This window comes from Choloepus didactylus, chromosome 25, assembly GCF_015220235.1.
Source record: "Choloepus didactylus isolate mChoDid1 chromosome 25, mChoDid1.pri, whole genome shotgun sequence".
Lineage (NCBI taxonomy): Eukaryota > Metazoa > Chordata > Mammalia > Pilosa > Megalonychidae > Choloepus > Choloepus didactylus.
This window is the reverse complement of record NC_051331.1, coordinates 5,135,952-5,158,926: the sequence shown is the minus strand read 5'-3', so window position 1 is coordinate 5,158,926 and position 22,975 is coordinate 5,135,952. Positions and strand designations below refer to the sequence as shown.

The window sequence follows — 22,975 nt, the reverse complement described above, 5'->3', positions numbered from 1 at the left end:
TTGCTTTCAGCTTCTTGCTTCCATAGTTTTCTGTCTCTTTGTCTGAATTACATTCTTTTATAAAGGATTCTGGTAAAAGGATTAAGACCCTGGGCCACATCTTAACTGGAGTAACCTCATGAAAACCTCCTTAAAATAAGCTTATACCCACAGGAATGGAATTGCTTTCAGAACAAATTTTCTGGCTTACATACAGTTCCAAACCATCACATTCTGTTTGGTTTCTTTTTAAAATTTCTAAGACTCTTATTGTTTACCTCATATCCTTTAGCATTTTTTCTATAGTTTCCTTCATCTTCTTGAACATTTTGAAGATTTTTTTTCAGGCTTTGTTCCATATACCCACATTCTCATCTTATTCATTGGTAATTTTCTGGATTTTTATCCTTTTCCTTTGTAAGAGCCATCAATTCCTGTTTCTTTCTTCATCTTGTACTCTTGCTGCCCTGTGTACATTTTAATATTTTAGAATGTTAACTCTGGGATTTATTCCCTGAGAGGTCTGTTTCTTGCTATTGAAACCAGTTGGTGATAAGACATATTTTCTTGATCTCAGTCCCCCATCAGAAAAGCCTGCCCAACATGAATGAAGTGTGCAGGGTTTTCCTGTTTTACTGGGCCTCTGTCTTATCCCAGGCTTTCGCTTGTTAGCTGTTTTAGAGTTCTCCTGTTTCAGTTGTCCCCTGTGGTTCCCGGGAGACAGACCTCCTTTTCCCAGGTGTTTGATGTCTGCAGGACTTTGTCCAGATTGTTCCAGACTGTCCTAGTTTTTCACAATTCTTTCATTGTCTGAAGCTACTTATGCCTGGAGGAAAAATTCTTGAGGGAGGGACACCTGAGAGAACTTTCTCAGGTCAGTCTCTCCCAGCAAAAACAGGGCCAAGGGCTCACAAGAATGGTGTGGACCAGCTCCAAGGTGCCCAATGGTGTGGACCAGCTCCAAGGTGCCCTCAGGTTGGGGATCACAAAGGATACGCAGTCTTACCTCCTTTGTCCGGTGCTTCATTGGTCTGTAGCTAAGGCCTTTTTAATTTGAGGGCTACAAATTGAAAAGTAGTTGACACCATGTGGATGAGATTCCAGGGGAGTGAAATTTCCCATGGAATGAGACAAATCAAGCAAACATATCTGTTTCCTCAAACTGTCATTCAGGAGAGGAGATTTATGACAGAAAGGAGCCAAATTGCACATATAGAATAAAATGGGTTCTTACTATCAGAAAGAAGAGGCATTGCAATTGGTTATGGTACTGTCAAAGTTTGCTAGTAGTTGCCACCATGGGGATTGACCCCTCCTGAAAAATGCTAGGTGAAATGAGAAAATAAAAATATATCTTTCTCAGTCCCTTGGACTTTGGAGTCATGCAAAGTTTCAGTTTCTATCTTTCTTTAATGTTAGAGAAGAAATACATTCTTGGTTTCTCTCTAACTATAGGATTCATGTTTGAAATTATTCATTTACTGTAGAATCATATAATTACAGCCTTAGATAAGGGATCTAGAAAAATTATGTAGCTTGTTTTTAAGAAGCCAGGAAATAATTTTTGTTTATATCCATCAACATATCCTGAAATTTAATCTGTCATTGAAAGGGCGGAATCATAGGACTTTAAAACAGCAAAAAAAAAAAAAAAAAATTAGATTATTTAATTTATCCCTCTTACTGTCCAGAATGACTGCTCTGAATTTTCTCAGCTGGTTAACTAGGGATGGGGAAGAATTTCAGTATACTACCTCTTCCTTCTATGGATCTTTCTTGGGCTGATACTTCAAAATGATACACTATTTAAAAAAATACATAGTTGAAATGGACACTTACTTGTTATCACCCCAGCCCTGTTAACCTTTTTGGGAATAGGCAATTCCTCTCGCTACCTGCATGGATCAGAGGGAGCCACAATATTTGTGCAATAAAATTCCAGTTTTCTGGCCACAACTGATTTGCTGAAAGGTGGGCATATAAACCAAAATAGTCAAATCAATCATTTCCATAAGAATGTGGAATAAGGTCCAAGAAAGTAACATCAACCTCTTTCTGTTTGGCTGGATATGTAACATAAACACCCTGCAACTGTTGGTTGCCTATTTTTTTGCCAAAACAGGGACAACTGATTGCAATAAGATGACTTAAACTGACTGCAGATAAAAAGCAAGGATGAAAAGAGAGAGGAAAGATTTCTGGGTTCCTTTTTTCCAGTCTTTGTTTCCATGAGAAGACTTTAGTCTCATAAAAGATTCCCTCATTTGTTTCCACTAGATACAGAATGTTCTGTCTTCTTTTTTTCTTCTTTCATTGTTTTTATAGTTAATGAGAAGTTGAAATTCTCAGATAATTCACATATTGACATTTTGGGTTCTCTCATGCACGTTATATCTCATTTCTTCTTGTCGGAAGACTAAACATATTATTGTCTGTCATTCAAAAAGCATTTCTGTGTGTCAGTTGCTATGGTGGGTGCATTACATCTATTATCTCTAAGGCCTTAAAGAAGGAAAGAATACTGACAATATAAAGGTACCATTCAGAATTATTAAGTAACTTGTTCAAGATTCCTCATTTCATAAATGACAGAGAAATTTTACATCAATTTCTCCACCTCTTCCTTAAAAACATTTTCATTAAATGCCTACTATGTTCCAAGTATTATTTCATTGTTACTGAAGATGCACCAGTGAAGAAGATAGACAAGGTCTCAGTTCTCATGGCTTCACATTCTAGTGTAGGATACAGGCAATAAGCAAAGAAGTCAATATAAATATAAGATAGTGGTTAAGGATATAAGAATAAATAAGGAGATAGGAGATAAAAAGTAATATGAGGTTAAGAAATAGTTTAGATTAAAATTATCTAAAAAGCCTGCTTTGCACAAGGACATACATGCAGGGAAGTGTGAGCCAGGCCAAAACCTGCAGGACCAGCTTTCCAGGAAGAGGCAACAAGTGCAAATGGAGCTCTTGCAGACAGACAAAGCAGTTAATGGAACATGAGAAATCTTTGACAATATATCCACATATGAAAATAGAAGTCCTGTACAGATAGTTAGATTTAACAAGAATTTTACAGACAAGGAAATCTAAATGTCTAATAAACTTATAAAAAGATACTGTCAGTGTATTAGAACCACAATATATGTCATTTTACATTTACAGCATTGGCAAATATTTTAAAAGGTATGACATTTTGAAGTGCTGGCAAGGATGTGGAGCAACAGGAACTCATACTCGGCTGGTGGGTGTGTAAAGTTAGTTTAATTGCAGTGGAGAACACATTGAATTATCTAGTAGAAATAGTAGGTGCATGAAACTGCAATTCTTACCCAGACATGCCCTAGAGAAATTCTAACACATGTGCAAATATAAGAGATAAATATATGAATGTTCATAAGAATATATTTCTTTTTTTAACTTTTTATTTTGAAACTTTTTCAAACTTATAAAAAAGTTGCAACAATGATACAAAAACAATACAGATATGTGGTTTCCAAATATTGTCTCCTATTTCATAGGCTGCATTTTTGCTTTTCTGACAAGGTCCTTTGATGTACAAAAGTGTTTAATTCTGAGGAGATCCCATTTGTCTGTTTGTTCTTCGGGTGCTCATGCTTTGGGTGTAAGGTCTAGGAAACCACCTCCTATCACAAGATCTTTAAGATATTGCCCTACATTTTCTTCTAAGAGTCTTATGGTCTAAGCACTAATGTTTAGGTCTTTGATCCATTTTGAATTAATTTGTGTATAAATTGTGAGATAGGAGTCCTCTTTCATTGTTTTGGAAATGGATATCCAGTTCTCCAAACACTGTCTATTGAAGAGCCTGTTCTGTCCCAGTTGCTTTGGCTTGACTGCCTTAAGAAAGATCAGTTGTCCATAGATGTGAGGGTATATTTCTGAACACTCAGTTTGATTCCATTGGTTGGTATATTTATCCTTATTGCAGTACCATGCTGTTTTGAACACTGTAGCTTTGTAATATGTTTCAAAGTCAGGTAGTGTGAGACCTGCCACTTTCCTGTAATCATTGACTAGTTATAGTAGATTTGCTGCAGATTTTTCTGGATTTTCTACATATAGAGTCATATCATCTGCAAACACTGAGTTTTAATTCTTCCTCTCCAATTTGGATCCCTTTTATTTCTTTTTCTTCCTTAATTACTCCAGCTAGGACTTCCAGTACAATGTTGAATAACAATGGTGACAGAAGGCATCTCTGTCTTGTTCCTGATCTTAGAGGGAAAGCTTTCAGCCTTTCTCCATTGAGTATATTAGCTGTGGGTTTTTCATATATTGCCTTTATCATATTGAAAAAGTTCCAATCTATTCCTATCTTTTGAAGTGTTTCCATCAGGAAAGGATGTTGAATTTTGTCAAATGATTTTTCTTCATTTATCAAGATGATCATGTGTTTCTTCCACTTTATTTTATTTATTAATGTGGTGTATTACATTAAATGATTTTCTTGTGTTGAACCAGCCTTGCATACCTGGAATAAATCCCAACTGGTCATGGTGTATAATTCTTTTAATGTGTTGCTGGATTTGATTTGCAAGTATTTTGTTGAGTGTTTTTGCATCTAGATTCATTAAAGGGATCAATGCACAATTTATGTTTTTGTAGTATCTTTGTCTGATTTTTGTATTAGGGTAATGGTGGCATCATAGAATGAGTTAGGTGGCTTTCTCTTCTCTTCAGTTTTTTTGAAGAGTTTGAACAGGTTTGGTACTACTTCTTTCTTGAATGCTTGGTAGAATTCACTTGTGTGAATCCATCTGGTTTTGGGCTTTTGTTTTTTGGGAGCTTTTTGATAACTGACTCAATCTCTTCACTTGTGATTTGTTTGTCCAGGTCATCTATTTCTTCTTTAGTCAATCTTGGTTGTTTATGCTTTTCTAGGAAGTTGACCATTTATTTATGTTGTCTAGTTTATGAGCATATAGTTGCTCATAGTATCTTCTCATTATTTCCTTTATTTCTGTGGGGTCACTAGTTTTGTCTCCTTTCCCATTTCTGATTGCATTTATTTGCATTCACTCACTTTTTTTGTTAGCTTATCTAGGGGTTCATTAATTTTATTGATTTTCTCAAAGAACCAACTTCTGGTTTTGTTAATTCTCTCTATTGTTTCCCTGTTTTCAATTTCTTTTATTTCTGCTCTGATCTTTGTTATTTCTGTCTTTCTGTTTGCTTTGGGGTTAGTTTGCTGTTCTTTCTCTAGTTCTTCCAGGTGAACAGTTAATTCCTCAATTTTTGCTCTCTCTCTTTTCTTTTAATATAGGCTTTTAGGGCAATAAATTTCCCTCTCAGCACCCTGTTTGCTGCATCCCATAAGTTTTGATATGTTGTATTTTCATTTTCATTTGCCTCAAAGTACTTCCTAATTTCTCTTGTAATTTCTTCTTTACCCACTGGTTTTCTAAGAGTGTGTTGTTTAGCCTCCATATATATGTGAATTTTATGACCTTCTGCCTGTTATTTATTTCCAATTTCATTCTATTATGGTCCAAGAAAGTGTTTTGTACAATATCAATATTTTTCTAAATATGTTGAGACTTGCTTTGTGACCCAACATGTGGTCTATCTCAGAGAATGTTCCATGAGCACTTGAGAAAAAAGTGTATCCTTCTGTTGTGGGGTATAATGTTCTATAAATGTCTGTCAAGTCTAGTTCATTTGTCATACAATTCAACATCTCTGTTTCATTTTTGAACTGCTGTCTAGATGTTCTATCCATTGATTAAAGTGGTTAATTAAAGTCTCAACTATTTATTATAGAGGTATCTACTTCTTTCATTGTTCTCAGTGTTTGCCTCATGTGTTTTGGGGCACTTTGACTTGGTGAATGAAGTTATGATTGTAATGTTTTCTTGATGACTTGACCCCTTTATTAATATTTAGTGTCCTTCTGTCTCTTTTAGTTGTTTTTCTTTTGAAGTCAAATTTGTCTGATATTAATATAGCTGCTCCCATTTTCTTCTGGTTGTTGTTTGCATGAAATATCTTTTTCCAACCTTTCATTTTCAGCTTATTTTTGTCCTTGTATCTGAAGTGAGTTTCTTGTCAACAGCATATAGATGGATCCTGTTTTTAAATCTATTCTGCCAGTCTATGTCTTTTTATTGGAGAGCTTAATCCATTAACATTTAGTATTATTACTTTAAGGGCACTACTTTCTTCTACCACTTTATCTTTTGGATTTTATGTCATATTTTATTTTTTTTCCTCTGTCTCCTTTTACCCTTCCTGATAATCTTCATTTCTACCCTCTTCTCTCCTGTCTTTTCCTGTCAGTCTGTAGCACTCCCTTTAGTATTTCTTGTAGCACTGGTCTCTTATTCACAAAGTCTCTCAGGTTCTGTTTTTCTGAAAATATTTAATCTCTTCCTCATTTTTGAAGCAAATTTTGCTGGTTATAGAATTCTTGGTTGGCAGTTTTTCTCTTTCAGTATCTTAAATATATCATACCACTGTCTTCTTGCCTCTATGGTTTCTGCAGAGAAATCAGTACATAGCCATCTTGAGCTTCCCTTGTATGTGATGAATTGCTTTTTTCTTGCTGCTTTCAGAATTCTCTCTTTGTCTTTGACATTGGACAATCTGTTCAATAAGTGTCTTGGAGTAAGTCTATGGTGATCTATTCTGTTTGGGGTACACTGTCCTTCTTGAATCTGTAATTTTCTGTCTTTCATAAGAGTTGGGAAATTTTCAGTATTTCTTCTATTATTCTTTCTACCCCTTGTCCCCTCTCTTCTCCTTTTGGGATACCCATAACACATATATTCATGGAGAGAAAGGAGTAAAACTTTCACACTTAGCAGATGACATGATTCTATATGTAGAAAATCCAGAATAATCTACAGCCAAGCTATTAGAACTAAATGAATACAGCAAAGTGGCAGGCTACAAGCTCAACAAGCAAAAAATCTGTAGTGTTCTTATACACAAATAATGTGCAACAAGAGGAAGAAATCAAGAAAAAAATTACATTTACAATAGCAACCAACAGAATCAAGTATTTAGGAATAAACTTGAAGTCCACAAAAGACCTATACAAAGAAAACTACAAGAAACTGCTACAAGAAATCCTACAGGACTTAAAAAATGGAAGAAAATACTGTGTTCATGGATTGAAAGATTATAATTAAGATGTCAATTCTGTCTAAACTGATTTATAGATTGAATGCAATACCAATTAAAATCCCAGCAACTTACTTTCCAGAAATAGAAAAACCAATAACCAAATTTATTTGGAAGGGCAAGGTACCCTGCATAGCCAAGAATATCTTGAGAAAGAGGAAGGAAGTGGGAGGTCTCACACTACGTGACTTTGAAACATATTACAAAGCTGCAGTGGTCAAAACAGCATTGTACTGGCATAAGGATAGGTATACTGACCAATGGAATTGAATTGAGTGTTCAGAAATAGACCCTCTCATCTATGGACGATTGATCTTTTATAAGGCAGTGAAGCCAAAGCAACTGGGATAGAGCAGCCTCTTCAATAAATGGAGTTTGGAGAACTGGATATGTGTTCTAATTTGTTAATGCTGCCAGAATGCAAAACACCAGAGATGGATTGGCTTTTATAAAAGGGGTTTATTTGGTTGTGTAGTTACAGTCTTAAGGCCATAAAGTGTCCAAGATAACACATTAGCAATTGGGTACCTTCAGTGGAGGATGGCCAGTGGTGTCCAGAAAACCTCTGTTAGCTGGGAAGGCATGTGGCTGGCATCTGCTCCAAAGTTCTGGTTTCAAAATGGCTTTCTTCCAGGACATTCCTCAAAAATGTCACTCTTAGTTCTTGGGGTGTTTGTCCTTTCTTAGCTTCTCCAGAGCAAAAGTCTGCTTTCAAGAGCCGTGTTCAAACTGTCTCTCATCCACAGCTCCTCTCAGCTCCTGGGCATTCTTCAGAGTGTCCCTCTTGGCTGTAGCAAGCTCACTCCTTCTGTCTCAGCTTATATATTGCTCCAGTAATCAAGGCCTATGCTGAATGGGTGGGGCCACACCTCCATGGAAATTTTCTCGTCAGAGTTATCACCTACAGTTGGGTGGGGCACATCTCCATGGAAACAATCAAAGAATTCCAATCTAATCAGCACTAAAATGTCTGCCCCACAAGATTGCATCAAAGAGTATGGATTTTTCTGGGGGATATAATACATTCAAACTGGCACAATATCTATTTCCAAAAGAATGAAAGAGGACTCCTATCTCACACCTTATCCAAAAATTAACAATGGATCAAGGATCTAAACATTGTGCTAAGACCACAAGACTCTTAGAAGAAAATGTAGGGCAATATCTTAAAGATCTTGTGATGGGAGGTGGTTTCCTAGACCTTACACCCAAAGCACAAGCAAGCAACAAACAGATAGACAAATGGGATCTCCTCAAAATTAAACACTTCTGCACATCAAAGGTCTTTGTCAGAAAAGTAAAAAGGCAGCCCACACAATGGGTGATGATATTTGGAAACCACATATCAGATAAGAGTTTAATATCATGAATATATAAAGTGATCCTACAACTCAACAGAAAGATCAACAACCCAATTAAAAAATGAGCAAGAGACATGAACAGAGCCTTTTCTGAAAAGGAAATAAAAATGACTCAGAAACTTGAAAAATTGCTCAATTTCACTGGCTGTTAGGGAAATGCAAAGCAAAACCACAATGAGATATCATCTCACACTTACCAGAATGGCCATTATCCAAAAATCAGAAAATTACAAGTGTTGGAGAGGATCTGGAGAATGAGGGACACTGATTCACTGTTGGAAATGTAGAATGGTGCAGCCACCCTGGAAGACAGTGTGGTGGTTCCTCAGGAAGCTAACTATTGATTGCCATTTGACCTAGCTATTCTATTACTAGGTATATACTCAGAGGAACTGAAAGTTAAGACACAAATGGAAATTTGTAAATCAATGTTTCTCATGGCATTATTCACAATAGCCAAGAGATGGAAACAGACCAAATGTCCATTAACAGACAAGTGGATAAACAAAAGGTGGTATATACACACAATGGAATATTATGCAGCTATAAGAACAAAGACACTGAACATATAATAACATGGATGAACCTTGAGGACATTATGTTGAGTGAAGTTAGCCATAAACAAAAAGACAAATACTATATGGTCTCACTAATATGAACTAATATTAATGAGCAAACTTTGAATGTTAAAGCTCATAATACAGGCTGTCAAGAGATAGAAATAGGGTAGAGTTTGTGCATTAGATGCTGAAGGACTACAGAATGTTCAGCATGATTGAACTGTATGGATCCAGAAGTAGATAGCATAATACTGTGTGATGGTAGCAAAATATTTTACATATACTGAAAAAATATGTCCATGAGGAAACTTGAAAGAGGTGTGCTAGGGGCATGTATGACTTGTGAGGTAAAGATAGAAGATAAAGACTGGAACTGTTTAACTTAGCAAAAGCTGGAGTGGTGAATGATTTTGACTAAATATACAAATATAAAAATGTTCTTTCATGTGGGAGAACAAATGAATGTCAACTATGCAGAGTGATGGAAAGGGGATGGTATTGAGGAAAAATATAATCAAAGCGAAATGGAGTCTGTGGTCAACAGTAACACTATAATATGCATTTTATTTTTAATTGCCCCCTTCCTCTAGAGAATTCCAGGTTTTTTTTCTATAGTGATCAAGCATGTCTTAGTCTCTGCTCTATCTCAGGATCCAGAAATTTCCTCGTACAAAGAATTCAGTCAAAAATATGTATTTAATGAAAAAAGGAAATGTGTTTTAGCATTTTGTTGTTTTTACATTTTTAATTGATGAATCCAGTCAATGTGAACAAGGTGTGTCCCACACAATAAAGCCTTGAATAGATTTATTATCTATGTAAACAGGGCATGTCCTGTCTAATGTAGCACTGATTAGGTTTATGAGCTTTTTTCCCTATATTAAAGGATGATACAATAGAGGTGACATCACCAGAGAAAAAGCTGAACAGTACAGGAATTCAGGAGAAGAGTAAAGTGCTGCTTTCCTGGGGAACCCACTTCAGAATTTTGTTGACCTCGATGAGTCCTACAGTTTGGGTTTCTGATGACTTCTCCATTTAATTATACATGAACCAGCCTCACTCATTCCCATTTCATAAATCCTATCAATTTTCAGACATGTTTTTCCTCAAGGCAGTACTTCAGAATCTTCAAATTGTACTACTTAAATTTCACATACTATTATTTCTCTCTTTACTTTGTCTCTGTTCCCAGATTTGACCTCAAACTTATATTTGTTTATGCATTATCATATATTTATTTATGGTAAAAGGGGACCAACACTTGCCTCAAGCATTTTGTCATAACTAGGCAATGGAAACATAGGAACATGTAAGAGAACCATAAGAATTTAATATTTGATGATGTAAAATCCTTGTTAGTAAAATAATCATACTACTTTGTTTTAATTACAGGAGAATGCATTTTAAAAATGGCAACTTATTCCTTTCTCTATTAAATGCCAGAGACTAAAAGGAAAATTTGTTGTTAGATTTTTTCTTAAGAAATGGTATATTCTTTATATCTAAAGACATATCCTAATTTTATGTTGTGTAATTTTGTTAATTTTTTAAATCACATCTCACTTATAGGAAAATCAATAATGAAGACTTCATTTACTCCAAAAATTCCTAATATTTTGAAGCTTGTTGGCTTTCCAGTCCTTAGGAATTTAGCTTAACCTGACTAGAAGAGAACTATGCTGAATGTTCTTTCTTTTTCTTGGTACAAAAATATGTACATTCTAGAATGGAGTAATATACTTATTCCTTGAATATAAATTTCCACAAAATTATTTCACTTTATATAGTGTCACATGGATGCCCACAGCCTGAGAGAAAGTTGGTAGATTGCAAGTTCTCTAAAAAGTAAAAAAAAAAAAAAACAACGAAGTATTATCTTCCTGTAGATTGGTTATATTACTGCTCAAAACAACCAAAACCCACAAAACAGAGAGTCTGCTGAGAAAACATATAAAGGTTGCCTTTGGGTCATAAAAAGAATGGTATAATTAAAGGACGTAATCTGTTTTTCCTTATTGCGTCTATGCAATTTACCTAATTAGAGGGTAAATATTTGATAAAATAGGCATAACTTAATTAGATTTCTCATGATTCACATTCCACTTAATCAAGGAGTGTTCTAAAGATTCTAGGTCTCCTGCAGTTATCAGTGCCAAAGAAAGAGGGTTTACCTTCAAAACAGTGTTTTTGCTAGAGAACAAAAGAAGCTCTGAGCTCCAAAGTGTAGAGGAAACATGCTCAATGGAGACTGCTTCATTTTGTTTCCCAATTTATTTGAGTTCTTGTGAGTGTTGGGGATAATTTTTACCAGGAGGGACAGCCCTCCCTTTTTCATAAATCAAAATTTAATCAGAATGTAATTGTTTAATCTGACTTAGGCATTTGGGGGCAGATATTCTGAGGGTATGTTAGAAGATTATAACATGATATTTCTCGGTATTTAAAATGTGTAAGTTATTGTTTGAAGGGAACCTTGCCTGATCTTACCAGAGGTTGATTTTTCTGCATTTAGACCAGTTTTGAGAGAGAACATAAATAGATAGTTGGACAGAGGGATAGATAGAAAGATAGATAGTTAGATCTATAATGGCATATTGGGTGAGTTTTCTGAATAATAGGAGCTCAATTGAATAGTGGAAACAAAAGACTAAGTTTGTTGAATTCAGTGAAGGCATCTCTGAAAGACTGACATTTGAAATGTGATTGAAAGAAAATGAGTATGGAATGAGAAGATATGTTTGTGGATTGGACTGGAAATGAAGCATGAGAATACTCCTCAGTAGAGATAATAGCAATGTTTAATTATGCTTCATTTTTTCAAGAGGTCATATAAGAGATCAATCCCTGAATGCCTGGTGGAGCCTTTAACTAAGATTTGAGATTGGGGGAGGAGTAATATTTACACTTTGGGTATAGAAGAGTGTTTTGCACTGTATTTCATTTTAGGTACACATAATTAAGCAAAATCCATGGTAACTCAGCAATAGTATCCAGACAAGTGTTTTATCAGTTTCAATTTAGAGATAGCAATGGAAGAAATTAAGGAAATTGAATAAATGTGTCAACAGACCCATTCAAGATGTTGCAACAGTGTTGTTTGAGTTCTTTGTAGTGGACATGGGGAAGGAGTGTCTAGAGTAGTTTGAATACAATCAAGGAGACTGTGATGTCAAAGAAAGCAAGGAAGAAAAGAAAGTTCTGAAAAGGAGATTGTGGTCCAATTTTTGGTTCCAAGTAAGGAATTATTCACTGGGACAAGTTTTATGAAAGGGGATAGCAGGGTTGAGCCTTGTGAGTCAAAGGGTGAGGTGCATATGAGGACAGGGTAGGTGCTTTTTCAGTTCATCAAGGGGAGGGTATGGAGAGCAAAACTTGGGAGACAATACATTCAGAGGAAATTTGCTTCAGTTTTTTTCAAAGTGGAAGAGTCAAAAATGAATTTAAATGATGAGATGGATTGTGAAGAGAGGGAGAGATTTCTGATAAGGAGATTTAATTTATAATTGGTAATATAATTCACAATGAAACATGAGATGGAAATCAGTTGGAGACATTGGACTTAGCCAGAGGTAACATGACTTTTCTATTTAGTAGGAGAGAAGGGATAACTAATGTGTATGCATTCAGGGATATTTGAAGATATTGTGGTATTTTAGTATAATTTGGAAAATTAAATTATCCATCTGCTTAGGAGGAGTTAATCTCATCTGTTGAAAATGTGTAGAAATGATAGAGTGCATGAGATTCAAAAGGCATGGAGAAGATTTGGAGTATTCATGTAGTATGCAGGAAGGAATTAATTAGCAAGACAGAATACAGTTACCAGGTATATTTGAAAGCTTCTAGAATTTGTGAATCTGTGTTTAGACCAGGATCAATATCTTACTCCAGTACTGTGCCAGATGTAGTCATGGAAAATTGCAGGTATTTGGAGTCACTGAGTATTGAGGGTTAGATTGTTAGATGTGGTAAATAACCATAGGGACATAATGTTGGTCTTGGTAATTGTTGAAATTACAAATGTGAAAAAAATACTTGGCAGTAAAAATGAGAGATAGGTGATGATGTTTATCAGGAGGGTCAGTACATTTTAGGTCCCCATGGAGGAGGAAAATCTGGTTGTGGGTAGTAATTTTGTGACAAAGCTAGGAGGGGAGGTTGTGGCCACAGTGTGGGACTTCTGATATTTGATATGAAAGAGATATTCCAGGTAAAAATCTGACTAATATGTTACACTCCAAGAATTTAAGCTTGGCAGACAGGCAGAGCAAAATTCTAAATCAAGCTGTGTCATTTTCTAGTCATGTAATTTTGGCATAATACTAAAATTTTCAGAACTCTGATCATGTCATTTGTTAACTTGGTAAAAAAAGAACAATGAACGGCAGGATTATCATGAGGATTAAATAAGCAAATACAGTTAATCACCAGGCAGGGTCACACATTATACACCTTATTTTCTCTTTATTTCTGGGCCTCAGATACAACTTGGTGAGTTTAACCTACTATTGCTTATGACAAATTATCATCAATTGTCTGTGAAATATATTTAATAATTAACAGTGCTCTAGGGATAATTTACTGGTTATACATGATTAATGCTTTCACACAGATGTACAAACACGCACACACATACCTACAACACATAGACATAGAGAGATAGATAAATGCATGCAAATTCCTACAAATGAAGATTAGTATGGGACCGGTCTACAACAACTCCTTTACTTAATTATCAGATGAAGCAACTAGAAAGCCTCACAAACCCCTTCAATCCATGGTTTCTGACCCTTCTTGCCTTGAGTATTGTAGAACAAGACAGAAAACTTATGAACATGTACCCCTGTTACTTTCCTACACAGGGGATTTTGAGTTCTTGATTTGGAGGATGGACATCATTGATCTTGCCAAATGAAGTTAGTTCAATTGATTAACCCCATCATAAATTAATTTTGAAGTTGCATAATAAATATCCAGATCCGTTAGGGAAAGATCTGAAAGTCAGTTTTGAGGGGTTTGAGGCAGTGTTCTTTCCAGAAATCCAAAGGAGTTGAACCAAGATGATTTAGCGCAATTTCATAAAGAAGGGCAGGGGCAGGATAGGGCAGGGAGGGAGGGAATGAGTGTTCAGAGGGCAGGTAGATGTGGAGCAGCAATGGTGCTGCATAACCAAAGAATACGGGGGGAATTTCCACAATATTTTCCTGTAGCAGAAGACCAAAATCTCATGTGGTATGAGTTAGAGATACCTATTCTTGAGTCATAGGGGGATTGAAAAACTCTGACCACCAAGGGACAATTAGTACATGAAACTTGATTTTCATGTTCTTATCTTTAAGATACCTGTATTCACATTTTCATTATTAGCAACATGAGCCATGGCCTTCCTCTGTTTCTCTTAGAGTACACTACAGGTTTCTGCTGGTTAGACTGGGGGGTAGTTATTTCCAGCTGAAGATTTGGGAATATGTGACAAGTGGGTCTGGAAAATGTGGACAGGTTTTGAGTCTCATGTCTTCTTTCTCCATCCTCAGCATTGGATGCTTATTGCTGAGACTGAGAGTGAAAAACCAGAGGAAGACGGTTGGTAGCAGAACTATCGACAATGCAAACACTGGTGAGAAGGGAATTACTATTTCTACTGAAATAAAACTGTATTCAAAAATATGCCTAGCCCTCCTACTGGCCTGGCAGATGCTAAGTACAGTCATGAAATAATCACATATTTGAGATCCATTTAAGTATACCCAGGACTCTGGTATAATTATGGTGGTCCAAGAAGTGAATTAGAAATCTGTTTACCATTTACACTAATTTGTTCCAGCCTCTGTTAAAGCTGTGTGTTCACAGAAGAGATGTGAGAGGATTTATTTGCCTCATGGAGCCTGTGATCTCAGTTGGGAGGTAATTCGCTCATTCACTATGTTAGTGGTAGTAATGTGCTTAGGATTGTGGTGAACACAGGGGATAGAGATGAGTAACTGCACAACCTAACACTCCAATAGGGAGGCATATGGCTCATCAGGTGAGTTCAATCAGTCCAGTGTTATGAGTGGCAGGGTCATTGCTATACTGTGTTCAGGAGAGAATTAGAAAGAGACCACAAAAGGCAATGGAAATTATTTATATTACCCAATAGTAAACTTCTTATACTTTTGATAGAATATATTTTCACACTTGGAAAAGAAATTCTCATTACCATCTTGTCCCCAGTTAAACATTGTCTTGCATGTTAACAGCATTTGTACAACTTGGCAAGTTGAAGCAATGAGTAGGGAATATTGTTTCCTTACTTTAAGCTGTGCACACAGGAGGAACATTGTAAGGACGGTAAAATTTTAGGACCACTGAAAATACTTGAAGATCTGCTGAGAAAGAGAGACCAGAACCAAGGAAGAGTCTATTTATCCTTGAACAGAGTCAAGATGAATATACAAGAGACACAATGAAAACTGCATTTGGAGGTGTAGGAGAATATTGAGTATGGGTGGCCTTCTACCAGATGAAGAGTCAGCCTAGGACTGTACTTAAGTATACCAGCCACAGGGGGCCATGGTTTCTGTTACTGCACATCCTACCCTCATATCATAATAAACACCTGAGTTTTGTGGAGTTGAAAGAGGAAGAACCTACTGTCCCCAAGTTCTGTTTAAAGTTTGTAGACTTCTATAGAAATACATACATTGCTTTGAGTCTTTCCACCATTTTATTGAATCAGATTTATCACTTGCACTTAACAAGTGTTGGTTAGATAGGAATCATCAGTCTAACTTGTAACATTTTGTTAAACCATTTCATAGACAAGGAAACTGAGATCATTGCAGCTGCCTCAAATTGGTTAAGTTGAATTTCAAATTTGTGTCCAGGTGGAGGTGAGATGTCACAAAATGGGGTAAGGAGACAATATTACATGAAAAATGTAATTTATTACTCCAAGAACCTGGGGAGACAGGGTTGCCATGTGGAGTCAGTGTGAAGTGTGAACAGCCCTCTTTGTGTTTAGGCAGCAAAAAAGCAGAGCAAAAAGGATCAATGGGTTTCTGCTTTTAATGTGGCATAAGGGAGTAAGTTAGTAGATTTTCCACAGGTGTTAGAAATTGGTTAGTTTAAAGCAAATACCTATGAAAGGGGAAGGACACTCAGGGTCCCAGGTTTGTAGGGATGGTTACCATAGCATTTGGGACCACCTGAGGGTTCTGGGTGATGCATGTCAGTGATGTGGGTGGTGACCAAAGAGGTCGGTTTGAATGCTGGTGAGTTTAGACTGGAGGGATAGACAGTTGTTAATTAGGCCATAGGTCAGTGTTAATGCAAACGGCTTCCTGCAAGATGGATGCTGAGGCAGAATGCAAAAATATTTTTATAGGATGGATGGGAATAATTCAATAATCATTATGTTAAAAAGTGGAAGATCATGAATAATGCTTCCCTAATGATGAGTCTGTGTATTTATTTGAAATTGATGGAGATTTACTTATGGATTCTCATGAGCAAATTTGATGATCATTGTTGTCAGTTTGTGGGCAATTTTCAGGTTACATCACATGATATGTTATGCAGTATTGCCTTCTGGTGAACTTGTTTGTATGCTGAGTTTGTATGTCTCTGTGAGTGTATCTGAAAGATAGATGCCAGGTTAACAGTAAGAATGATGTGACTGGAATTCCTAACACAATTTTGTCTTTTTATACACACAACGCTTTCCCTTCCTCAGTGCCATCATTTCAACCAATGTACTATGGATATTGGTAGGAATAGCCTTGTGTGAACTCAGTTGCCTATGATGTTTTAGGAATCGGTGACCTTCAATGATGTAGCTATAGATTTTGATGCAGAAGAGTGGGCCTTGATGGACACAACACAGAGAAACCTGTTCAGAGATGTTATGCTGGAGAGTATCCATCATCTGGTGTCATTGGGTGAGTTTCTTAAAATTTTCCCTGTCATATATACATCTGTCCATCTATCCATCCATCCATCCATCCATCCATCCATCTAATCTTTCATCAATTAATTCAAGTATCTTGACAACTTCCCCACATTCCACTCTGATTTCTGCTCTGATTCTTTTATAAACTTGTGACTACTTGTAAGAAACTATCTCTTCTAGTTTTTCCTTACATCTTATTTGTCAAACCAGTGTCCTGTGATATTCCTGACTAAAATTTCATGTCATTTTTGTGGCTCAACTTCCACAATTCAGAACTCTTTGAGAACTCAATGAATATTATTTCTATGGATAAAATCAATGTTCTCTAAATAGTTATTATCCTACTGGGCTCTGGTGCAGTTTCAGAACACAGTAGAAAAATAATTGACATGCTCTTTTCCACATAGAACATAGATTGGGTGGAGCCTATTTTAATGGATTCTTTTATAAAATACTCTTCAACTACTCTGAAGTTATAATTGTTCCTGTATATAAAGACTGAGGATACTGTTGTCTGTGAATTTAGGCATGGACATCAACATATACATAAGGACTTTGAGGGTCAGGATCATCCATTTCTGCAAATGGATTATCAATATACAGTGTTTAAATTACACTCCCTTGTGCTGCTTTTCACAGTTTTCCTTATTGTTCTTAGTTGTTACTCCCTAGATTTGATGACCATGAATGTGTATCAACATTGAACTCAAAATCTATGCTTCTGTTTCTCATAATAGGGTATCAGCTCTGTAAATCAGAAGTGGTTTCCCAGTTGGAACAAGGAGAGGAACTGTGGAGAGAAGGATTAGGATTTCTCCAAGGACAGAGTACAGGTGAGTTCTTGGGCACTGTACTTCAATAAGATGAGGGACCTGGTCAATGAATGAGAAGGTCTTTAGAAACATCAACTGAAGATTTCCTTAATTGAGTGATATTCCCTGAAATGTAGGCTATGACTTTGGGGGAAAACTCCACAAATTGTGCAATGATTCTATACATGTATCAATCTCTAGTTAAGAATCCATCTATGATTGTCTTTGGCTTAGGTAAAGAGATATTTATGTCCTTATAGGAGTCAGTCTTACACATAGTGGCCCTTTTCCTGTCCTTCTGTATGAGGAATTCTCTCTTACCACCCACCATGCCATCTTATTATTTTCCCTAACTTTAATACCAAAAATATCTTAGTTCTCTATTTCCATAAAAAGTTTTGCAATGTTCTGGAATGCACCTTAATTTTAGGTTCTTTCCCATTTAAATGACAATATTTGAAACATAGTCACTTTAGTCTTGGAAGTGTTTTAATATTTCAGGTGGCTAATGCTACTATGTAGTGTTTTTAAAATTATTTCAGGCAGACAAAGTGACCACAGAAAAGAAGAAATAATTATACCATGTATCTGCAATAAGGACAAATATACCATCGAGTCAAAGGTAAGCTTATAAGTGTGATCAGCGGTCTTCCAAATAAATAGCTGGGATTGAATAGTCTAGGAGTTCAGCACAATCATCTGACTGTAATTAAATATGGAAGTAAATAATGTCCTGTCAATAAGTTTTGGAGAGTTTCAATTAAGGGAAAAATTAACCTGAGCTAAAAACCATAACCTGAAGTCTTATAAAACTACAATGGCCTAAACATGTTAATATACCTATTCTTTGAAACATATTGAAGGATTCAACATTACTTAGATGGCTCTGCAGTTGAGATTCTAAAAAGAATCTCTACAAACAAGAAAGTAGCCCATCCTTTTCATGTAGATAACATGATGAATTTTAACTGAAGCCTCACTGAATTATTAGACTAGAGAGTTGAATTGATGAGTATATGTAGGCATACCATTAACAATTTTTCTTCTCATTTATAGCAGCAGATTTCTAACATTGGAGAAGATCCCTTTGGAAGTATTGATTTGGGAGAAGATTTAATTCACTCAACATTGGCTGACATGGAAACAAAGCCCTATCTAAATGAACAATTTCAAAAAACTGTCAATTTCACATCATTCTTTAGTAGACATAAGCAAATTCGGGCAGGAAGTAATTCATATGACTGTCATCTATGTGGAAAAGCCTTCAGAAATATTTCTGTCCTTAGACAGCATGAGAGAACTTGCACTGGAGAGAAACGATATGTCTGCCATCGATGTGGGAAATCCTTCAGTCGATGTTGTAACCTTAAGGAACATAAGAGAAGCCACACTGGGGAAAAAGCATGTGTCTGCCACCAATGTGGGAAAATCTTTACTGATAGTTCTAATCTCAGAGTACATGTGAGAACTCACAAGGGGGAGAAACCATACGTTTGCCATCTATGTGGGAAATCCTATAACTATCGTGTTAACCTTAGGCAACATGAGAAATCTCACACAGGGGAGAAACCATATGTCTGCCCTTTTTGTGGGAAAGACTTCACTCGTAGAACTGCCCTCGGACCACATGTGAGAACTCACACTGGGGAGAAACCATACATCTGCCATGTTTGTGGGAAATCCTTCAGTCATTGGTGTAACCTTAGGGATCACAAGAGAACTCACACTGGGGAGAAACCATATGTCTGCAACACATGTGGGAAATCCTTCAGTCAATGTGGTAGCCTTAGTAATCATAAGAGAACTCACACTGGAGAGACACCATATGCCTGCCATCTATGTGGGAAATCCTTCAGTCAACGTGGTCACCTTAGGGGACATGAGAGAACTCACACTGGGGAGAAACCATATGTATGCCATCTATGTGGGAAAGGCTTCACTCATCGTACTGCTCTCAGGCGACATGCAAGAATTCACACTGGGGAGAAACCATACAACTGCCAACGATGTGGGAAATCATTCAGTCATTGTGGTAGCCTTAGGAATCATGAGAGAACTCACACTGGGGAGAAACCATACATTTGCAATGTATGTGGGAAATCCTTCAGTCAGTTTGGTAGCCGTAGGAAACATGAGAGAACTCACACTGTGGAGATACCATTTGTCTGCAATATATGTGGGAAATCCTTCAGTAAAAGTGGTCGACTTAGGCAACATGGGAGAACTCACAATAGGGACAAAGCAAATGTCTGCCATTTATGAGGTAATCCTTCAGCCAATGTGGTACCCTTAGGCGAATTCGGAGAACTCACATGGGAAGAAACCATATGTTGGCTTTTTTTGCGGGGAAGGCTTCACTGTTAGAGTGACCCTCAGAAAACACAAGATAATTAACACTGGGAGAAAACATGTCTGCCATCTATGTGGGAAAACTATTAGACATAATTCTACCGTTAGGAACATCATAGAACTCATTTACTATGTTGGGCATGTGGAAGGGTTTTCAGACAGCTACCAACTATAAAAAGTTAAAAAAAAAAACAAAAAACACACACAGGAGTATAAATCCCTGTCAATGTGATCAATGCCTGAATGCCTTTTTACAATCTATCCTTAAATAACATGATTACACTATCCTGGGAGGAACACTCTGTAATTACATATAATAGATTTCAGCTGAGCTCCAGCCTTGGCATATACAAGAATAGCTCAGAATAGGAATAACTGCAAAACCAAAATACTGGATATTTGGAAAGACATTATCAATGGGAGGAAACTGAAGGAGAATTCTAGGAGATAATTATTAATAGAACAATAATTCAAAGATGAAATGTGTGAAATCCATTGCTTACACAGCAATGTGTGGAATATATGTGAAGTTTCACATTTTATAAAATATTCTCTGAAAATATATATATATGAATGAAGAAAAGTCCTTGGTGGCTTTGAATTTATTCATCAGTGTTTAATTTCTCATATTGAGGAAATGTCAACCCTAAAATAAAATCACCAAGTGTTCAGCTGGAGTTCACATCAGGAATATCAGACAGGGGAAAACATCTAACAGCAATGTTTTACAACACAATTCAACCATGAATTCAGTTTTACCTGAAAAATAAATTAAAACTAGGATTGTGAAGTGATCCGGGAATGCTGAATGCATTATTTTTTAATGAGTTGTAGGGAAGGAAGTCAAAGTTTTTCCCAATACACTTGCAAATAATTATGATGTGAAAGCTGTAGCTGAAAATTCTATAATGTTGGTCAGCTTCTATTTTTTCATAGAAATGTAAACATAAATATGATGAGTGTTAAAGCAGGGAACTTTGTTAACTGAAGAATGTACAGACCAAGATTATGTGTCATAAATATTATATACTTTGAATAAGTATGCATATAGCAATAATGAATAGAATATAAATAGATAACGTGGGATTAATTTCTGGTGATGAAACATTTTCCTTTACACTGCCACTATTGGTCTTGTACCTTAAAATGGAGTTAAAATTCACTCTAAAAATTATATGGTTGTAAGTCATGGAGTATTGGGAAGACAGGGGATGGGAATTCTCCCAATATTGATTAGGCATTGGTGTCATTCCCTCCATTAAAAATGGGTTGTGGGGGCAGCGCCGCTGTCGAGCTTCCTGCAGTGGTGGCCACCCTAGCGAGTGCCGTGGTGGGGGCAGAGATGGGCCACGGCGGCGGCGCCTCTTCGACTGGCCTGCAGCGGCCAAGCCCGCACGGAAGGTTAAGCCTCATATGTATGAAGATAATTTACAGCAAAATGCTAGCAAGATAAAGAATTTCAAGGATGAAAATGCTGAAATTGTCCAAAATATATCCATTTTGGAACAATCAGTGAAATGAAGAAATGTATAACAGAAACCAAGAGGCAAAATATTCTTCTGTCTAAGGAGGCAAATAAATTTAAGAAGGAAAATGCTTGTCCTAGGAATGAGAATGAGCAGGCAAAAATGACCACATCAGCACTTGAGGAAGACCTGAAAGAAGTACAAGTTAAGCTGACATCCTCAGTGTTCATTAACTGTAACCTTGAAGATATGTTTTGTTTTTGGAAGTATTCCCCAATTAGCAGAAATGATTTGAAATTGGAAAGGTACAGAATGGCTTTGTGCTTTCAGGATTCTCATACCTTTCCTTTCTCTACCTCAAACAAATCCAGTACATTTTTTTAAATCTACATGCACATTCATATGGGGGAAACTATTTTACCTTTACAGAATATCAAAAGCAGTTGAAAGATAACTGCAAGTCATTGAGGTCTGCAAAAAGAGCAAAAGAAACTGAGTGCAAAATACTAAGCAAGAAATTAGAACACTTTCATGAAATCTATCAACAGACAATGAATCTGCAGAAAAATAAGATGTTCTTTGTCATTGTTATATAACTAGTGTATGAATGAATGTGTTGAAACTGTAGATAATTGTTTTTTATATAATTACCCCATTATTTTTGCTGTTTTCATCTGTACAGAATAAGGTTCAACCTTCTGTCTTAATTTCCATACTCTACAGTTTCTTTTCATTCCAACTGATTATCAGAGCTTCTTGCCCATAATTTATTTAGGGTGGCAGAGATGGTACTAGAATCACTTCTTCCATGGTTTTTAATGGTCCATTTCTTTTCTGTTATGGAAATAAGTGAATAATACCCAAAGGGGAACAGGCTATCTATAATGGCTTTCTATAGCAGGGGAGTCAGCTACCATCACTCACCTGACGCAGCAAATCAAAGGCGGATGGAGGAATGGGCTAGAATTATAATGGGAAAAGGGAAGATTTCACCTGTGTCCTGTTTGGAGACTGTTGGCATGGAGAAGATGAGTATGGATGGGCTAATTAGAAGTGGGGCATCCTGTGTGAAAGGTTAGTGGCTAGCATATGTGGTCTTTCCTGGTTGTCCCAAAGTTGAAACCCGGACAAAAAGTAGGGAAGTTGTCCGTTATTGTTCAAGTCCCGATGTCACAGGTTCATCTCTCTACACCTCAAACCCATGATCCCTGTTAGAAAAGCCCTGAGCCTTATCGGGTCATGATTCAATGGGTTTTGGCTTCATCAAGTAACCTCCCACTCAATTAAGAGTATAGGGACAGACAATAGTTTATAAGTAAAGAACACTCAAGACAAGAATTCAACTTTAACACATTTTTACTGAA

General features: G+C 36.5%; 1 protein-coding gene across 7 annotated transcripts in view; it reads left to right on the top strand.

The window, feature by feature from the left end:
* The window catches only part of LOC119520249 (zinc finger protein 596-like), a 31,145-nt gene extending 9,936 nt beyond the window's left edge, over positions 1–21,209 (top strand). For 6 of the 7 annotated variants that reach the window (XM_037817954.1, XM_037817949.1, XM_037817950.1 and 3 more), the window contains 5 exons: positions 14,589–14,671; positions 16,847–16,973; positions 17,722–17,817; positions 18,339–18,418; positions 18,853–21,209. In XM_037817954.1, the coding sequence (XP_037673882.1) occupies positions 14,660–14,671; positions 16,847–16,973; positions 17,722–17,817; positions 18,339–18,418; positions 18,853–20,058 (1,521 nt within the window). In that variant the 5' untranslated portion in view covers positions 14,589–14,659 and the 3' untranslated portion in view covers positions 20,059–21,209. The remainder of the gene's footprint in view (positions 1–14,588; positions 14,672–16,846; positions 16,974–17,721; positions 17,818–18,338; positions 18,419–18,852) is intronic. The other variant, XM_037817956.1, reaches the window with a different exon arrangement.
* The last annotated feature ends 1,766 nt before the right edge of the window (positions 21,210–22,975 follow it).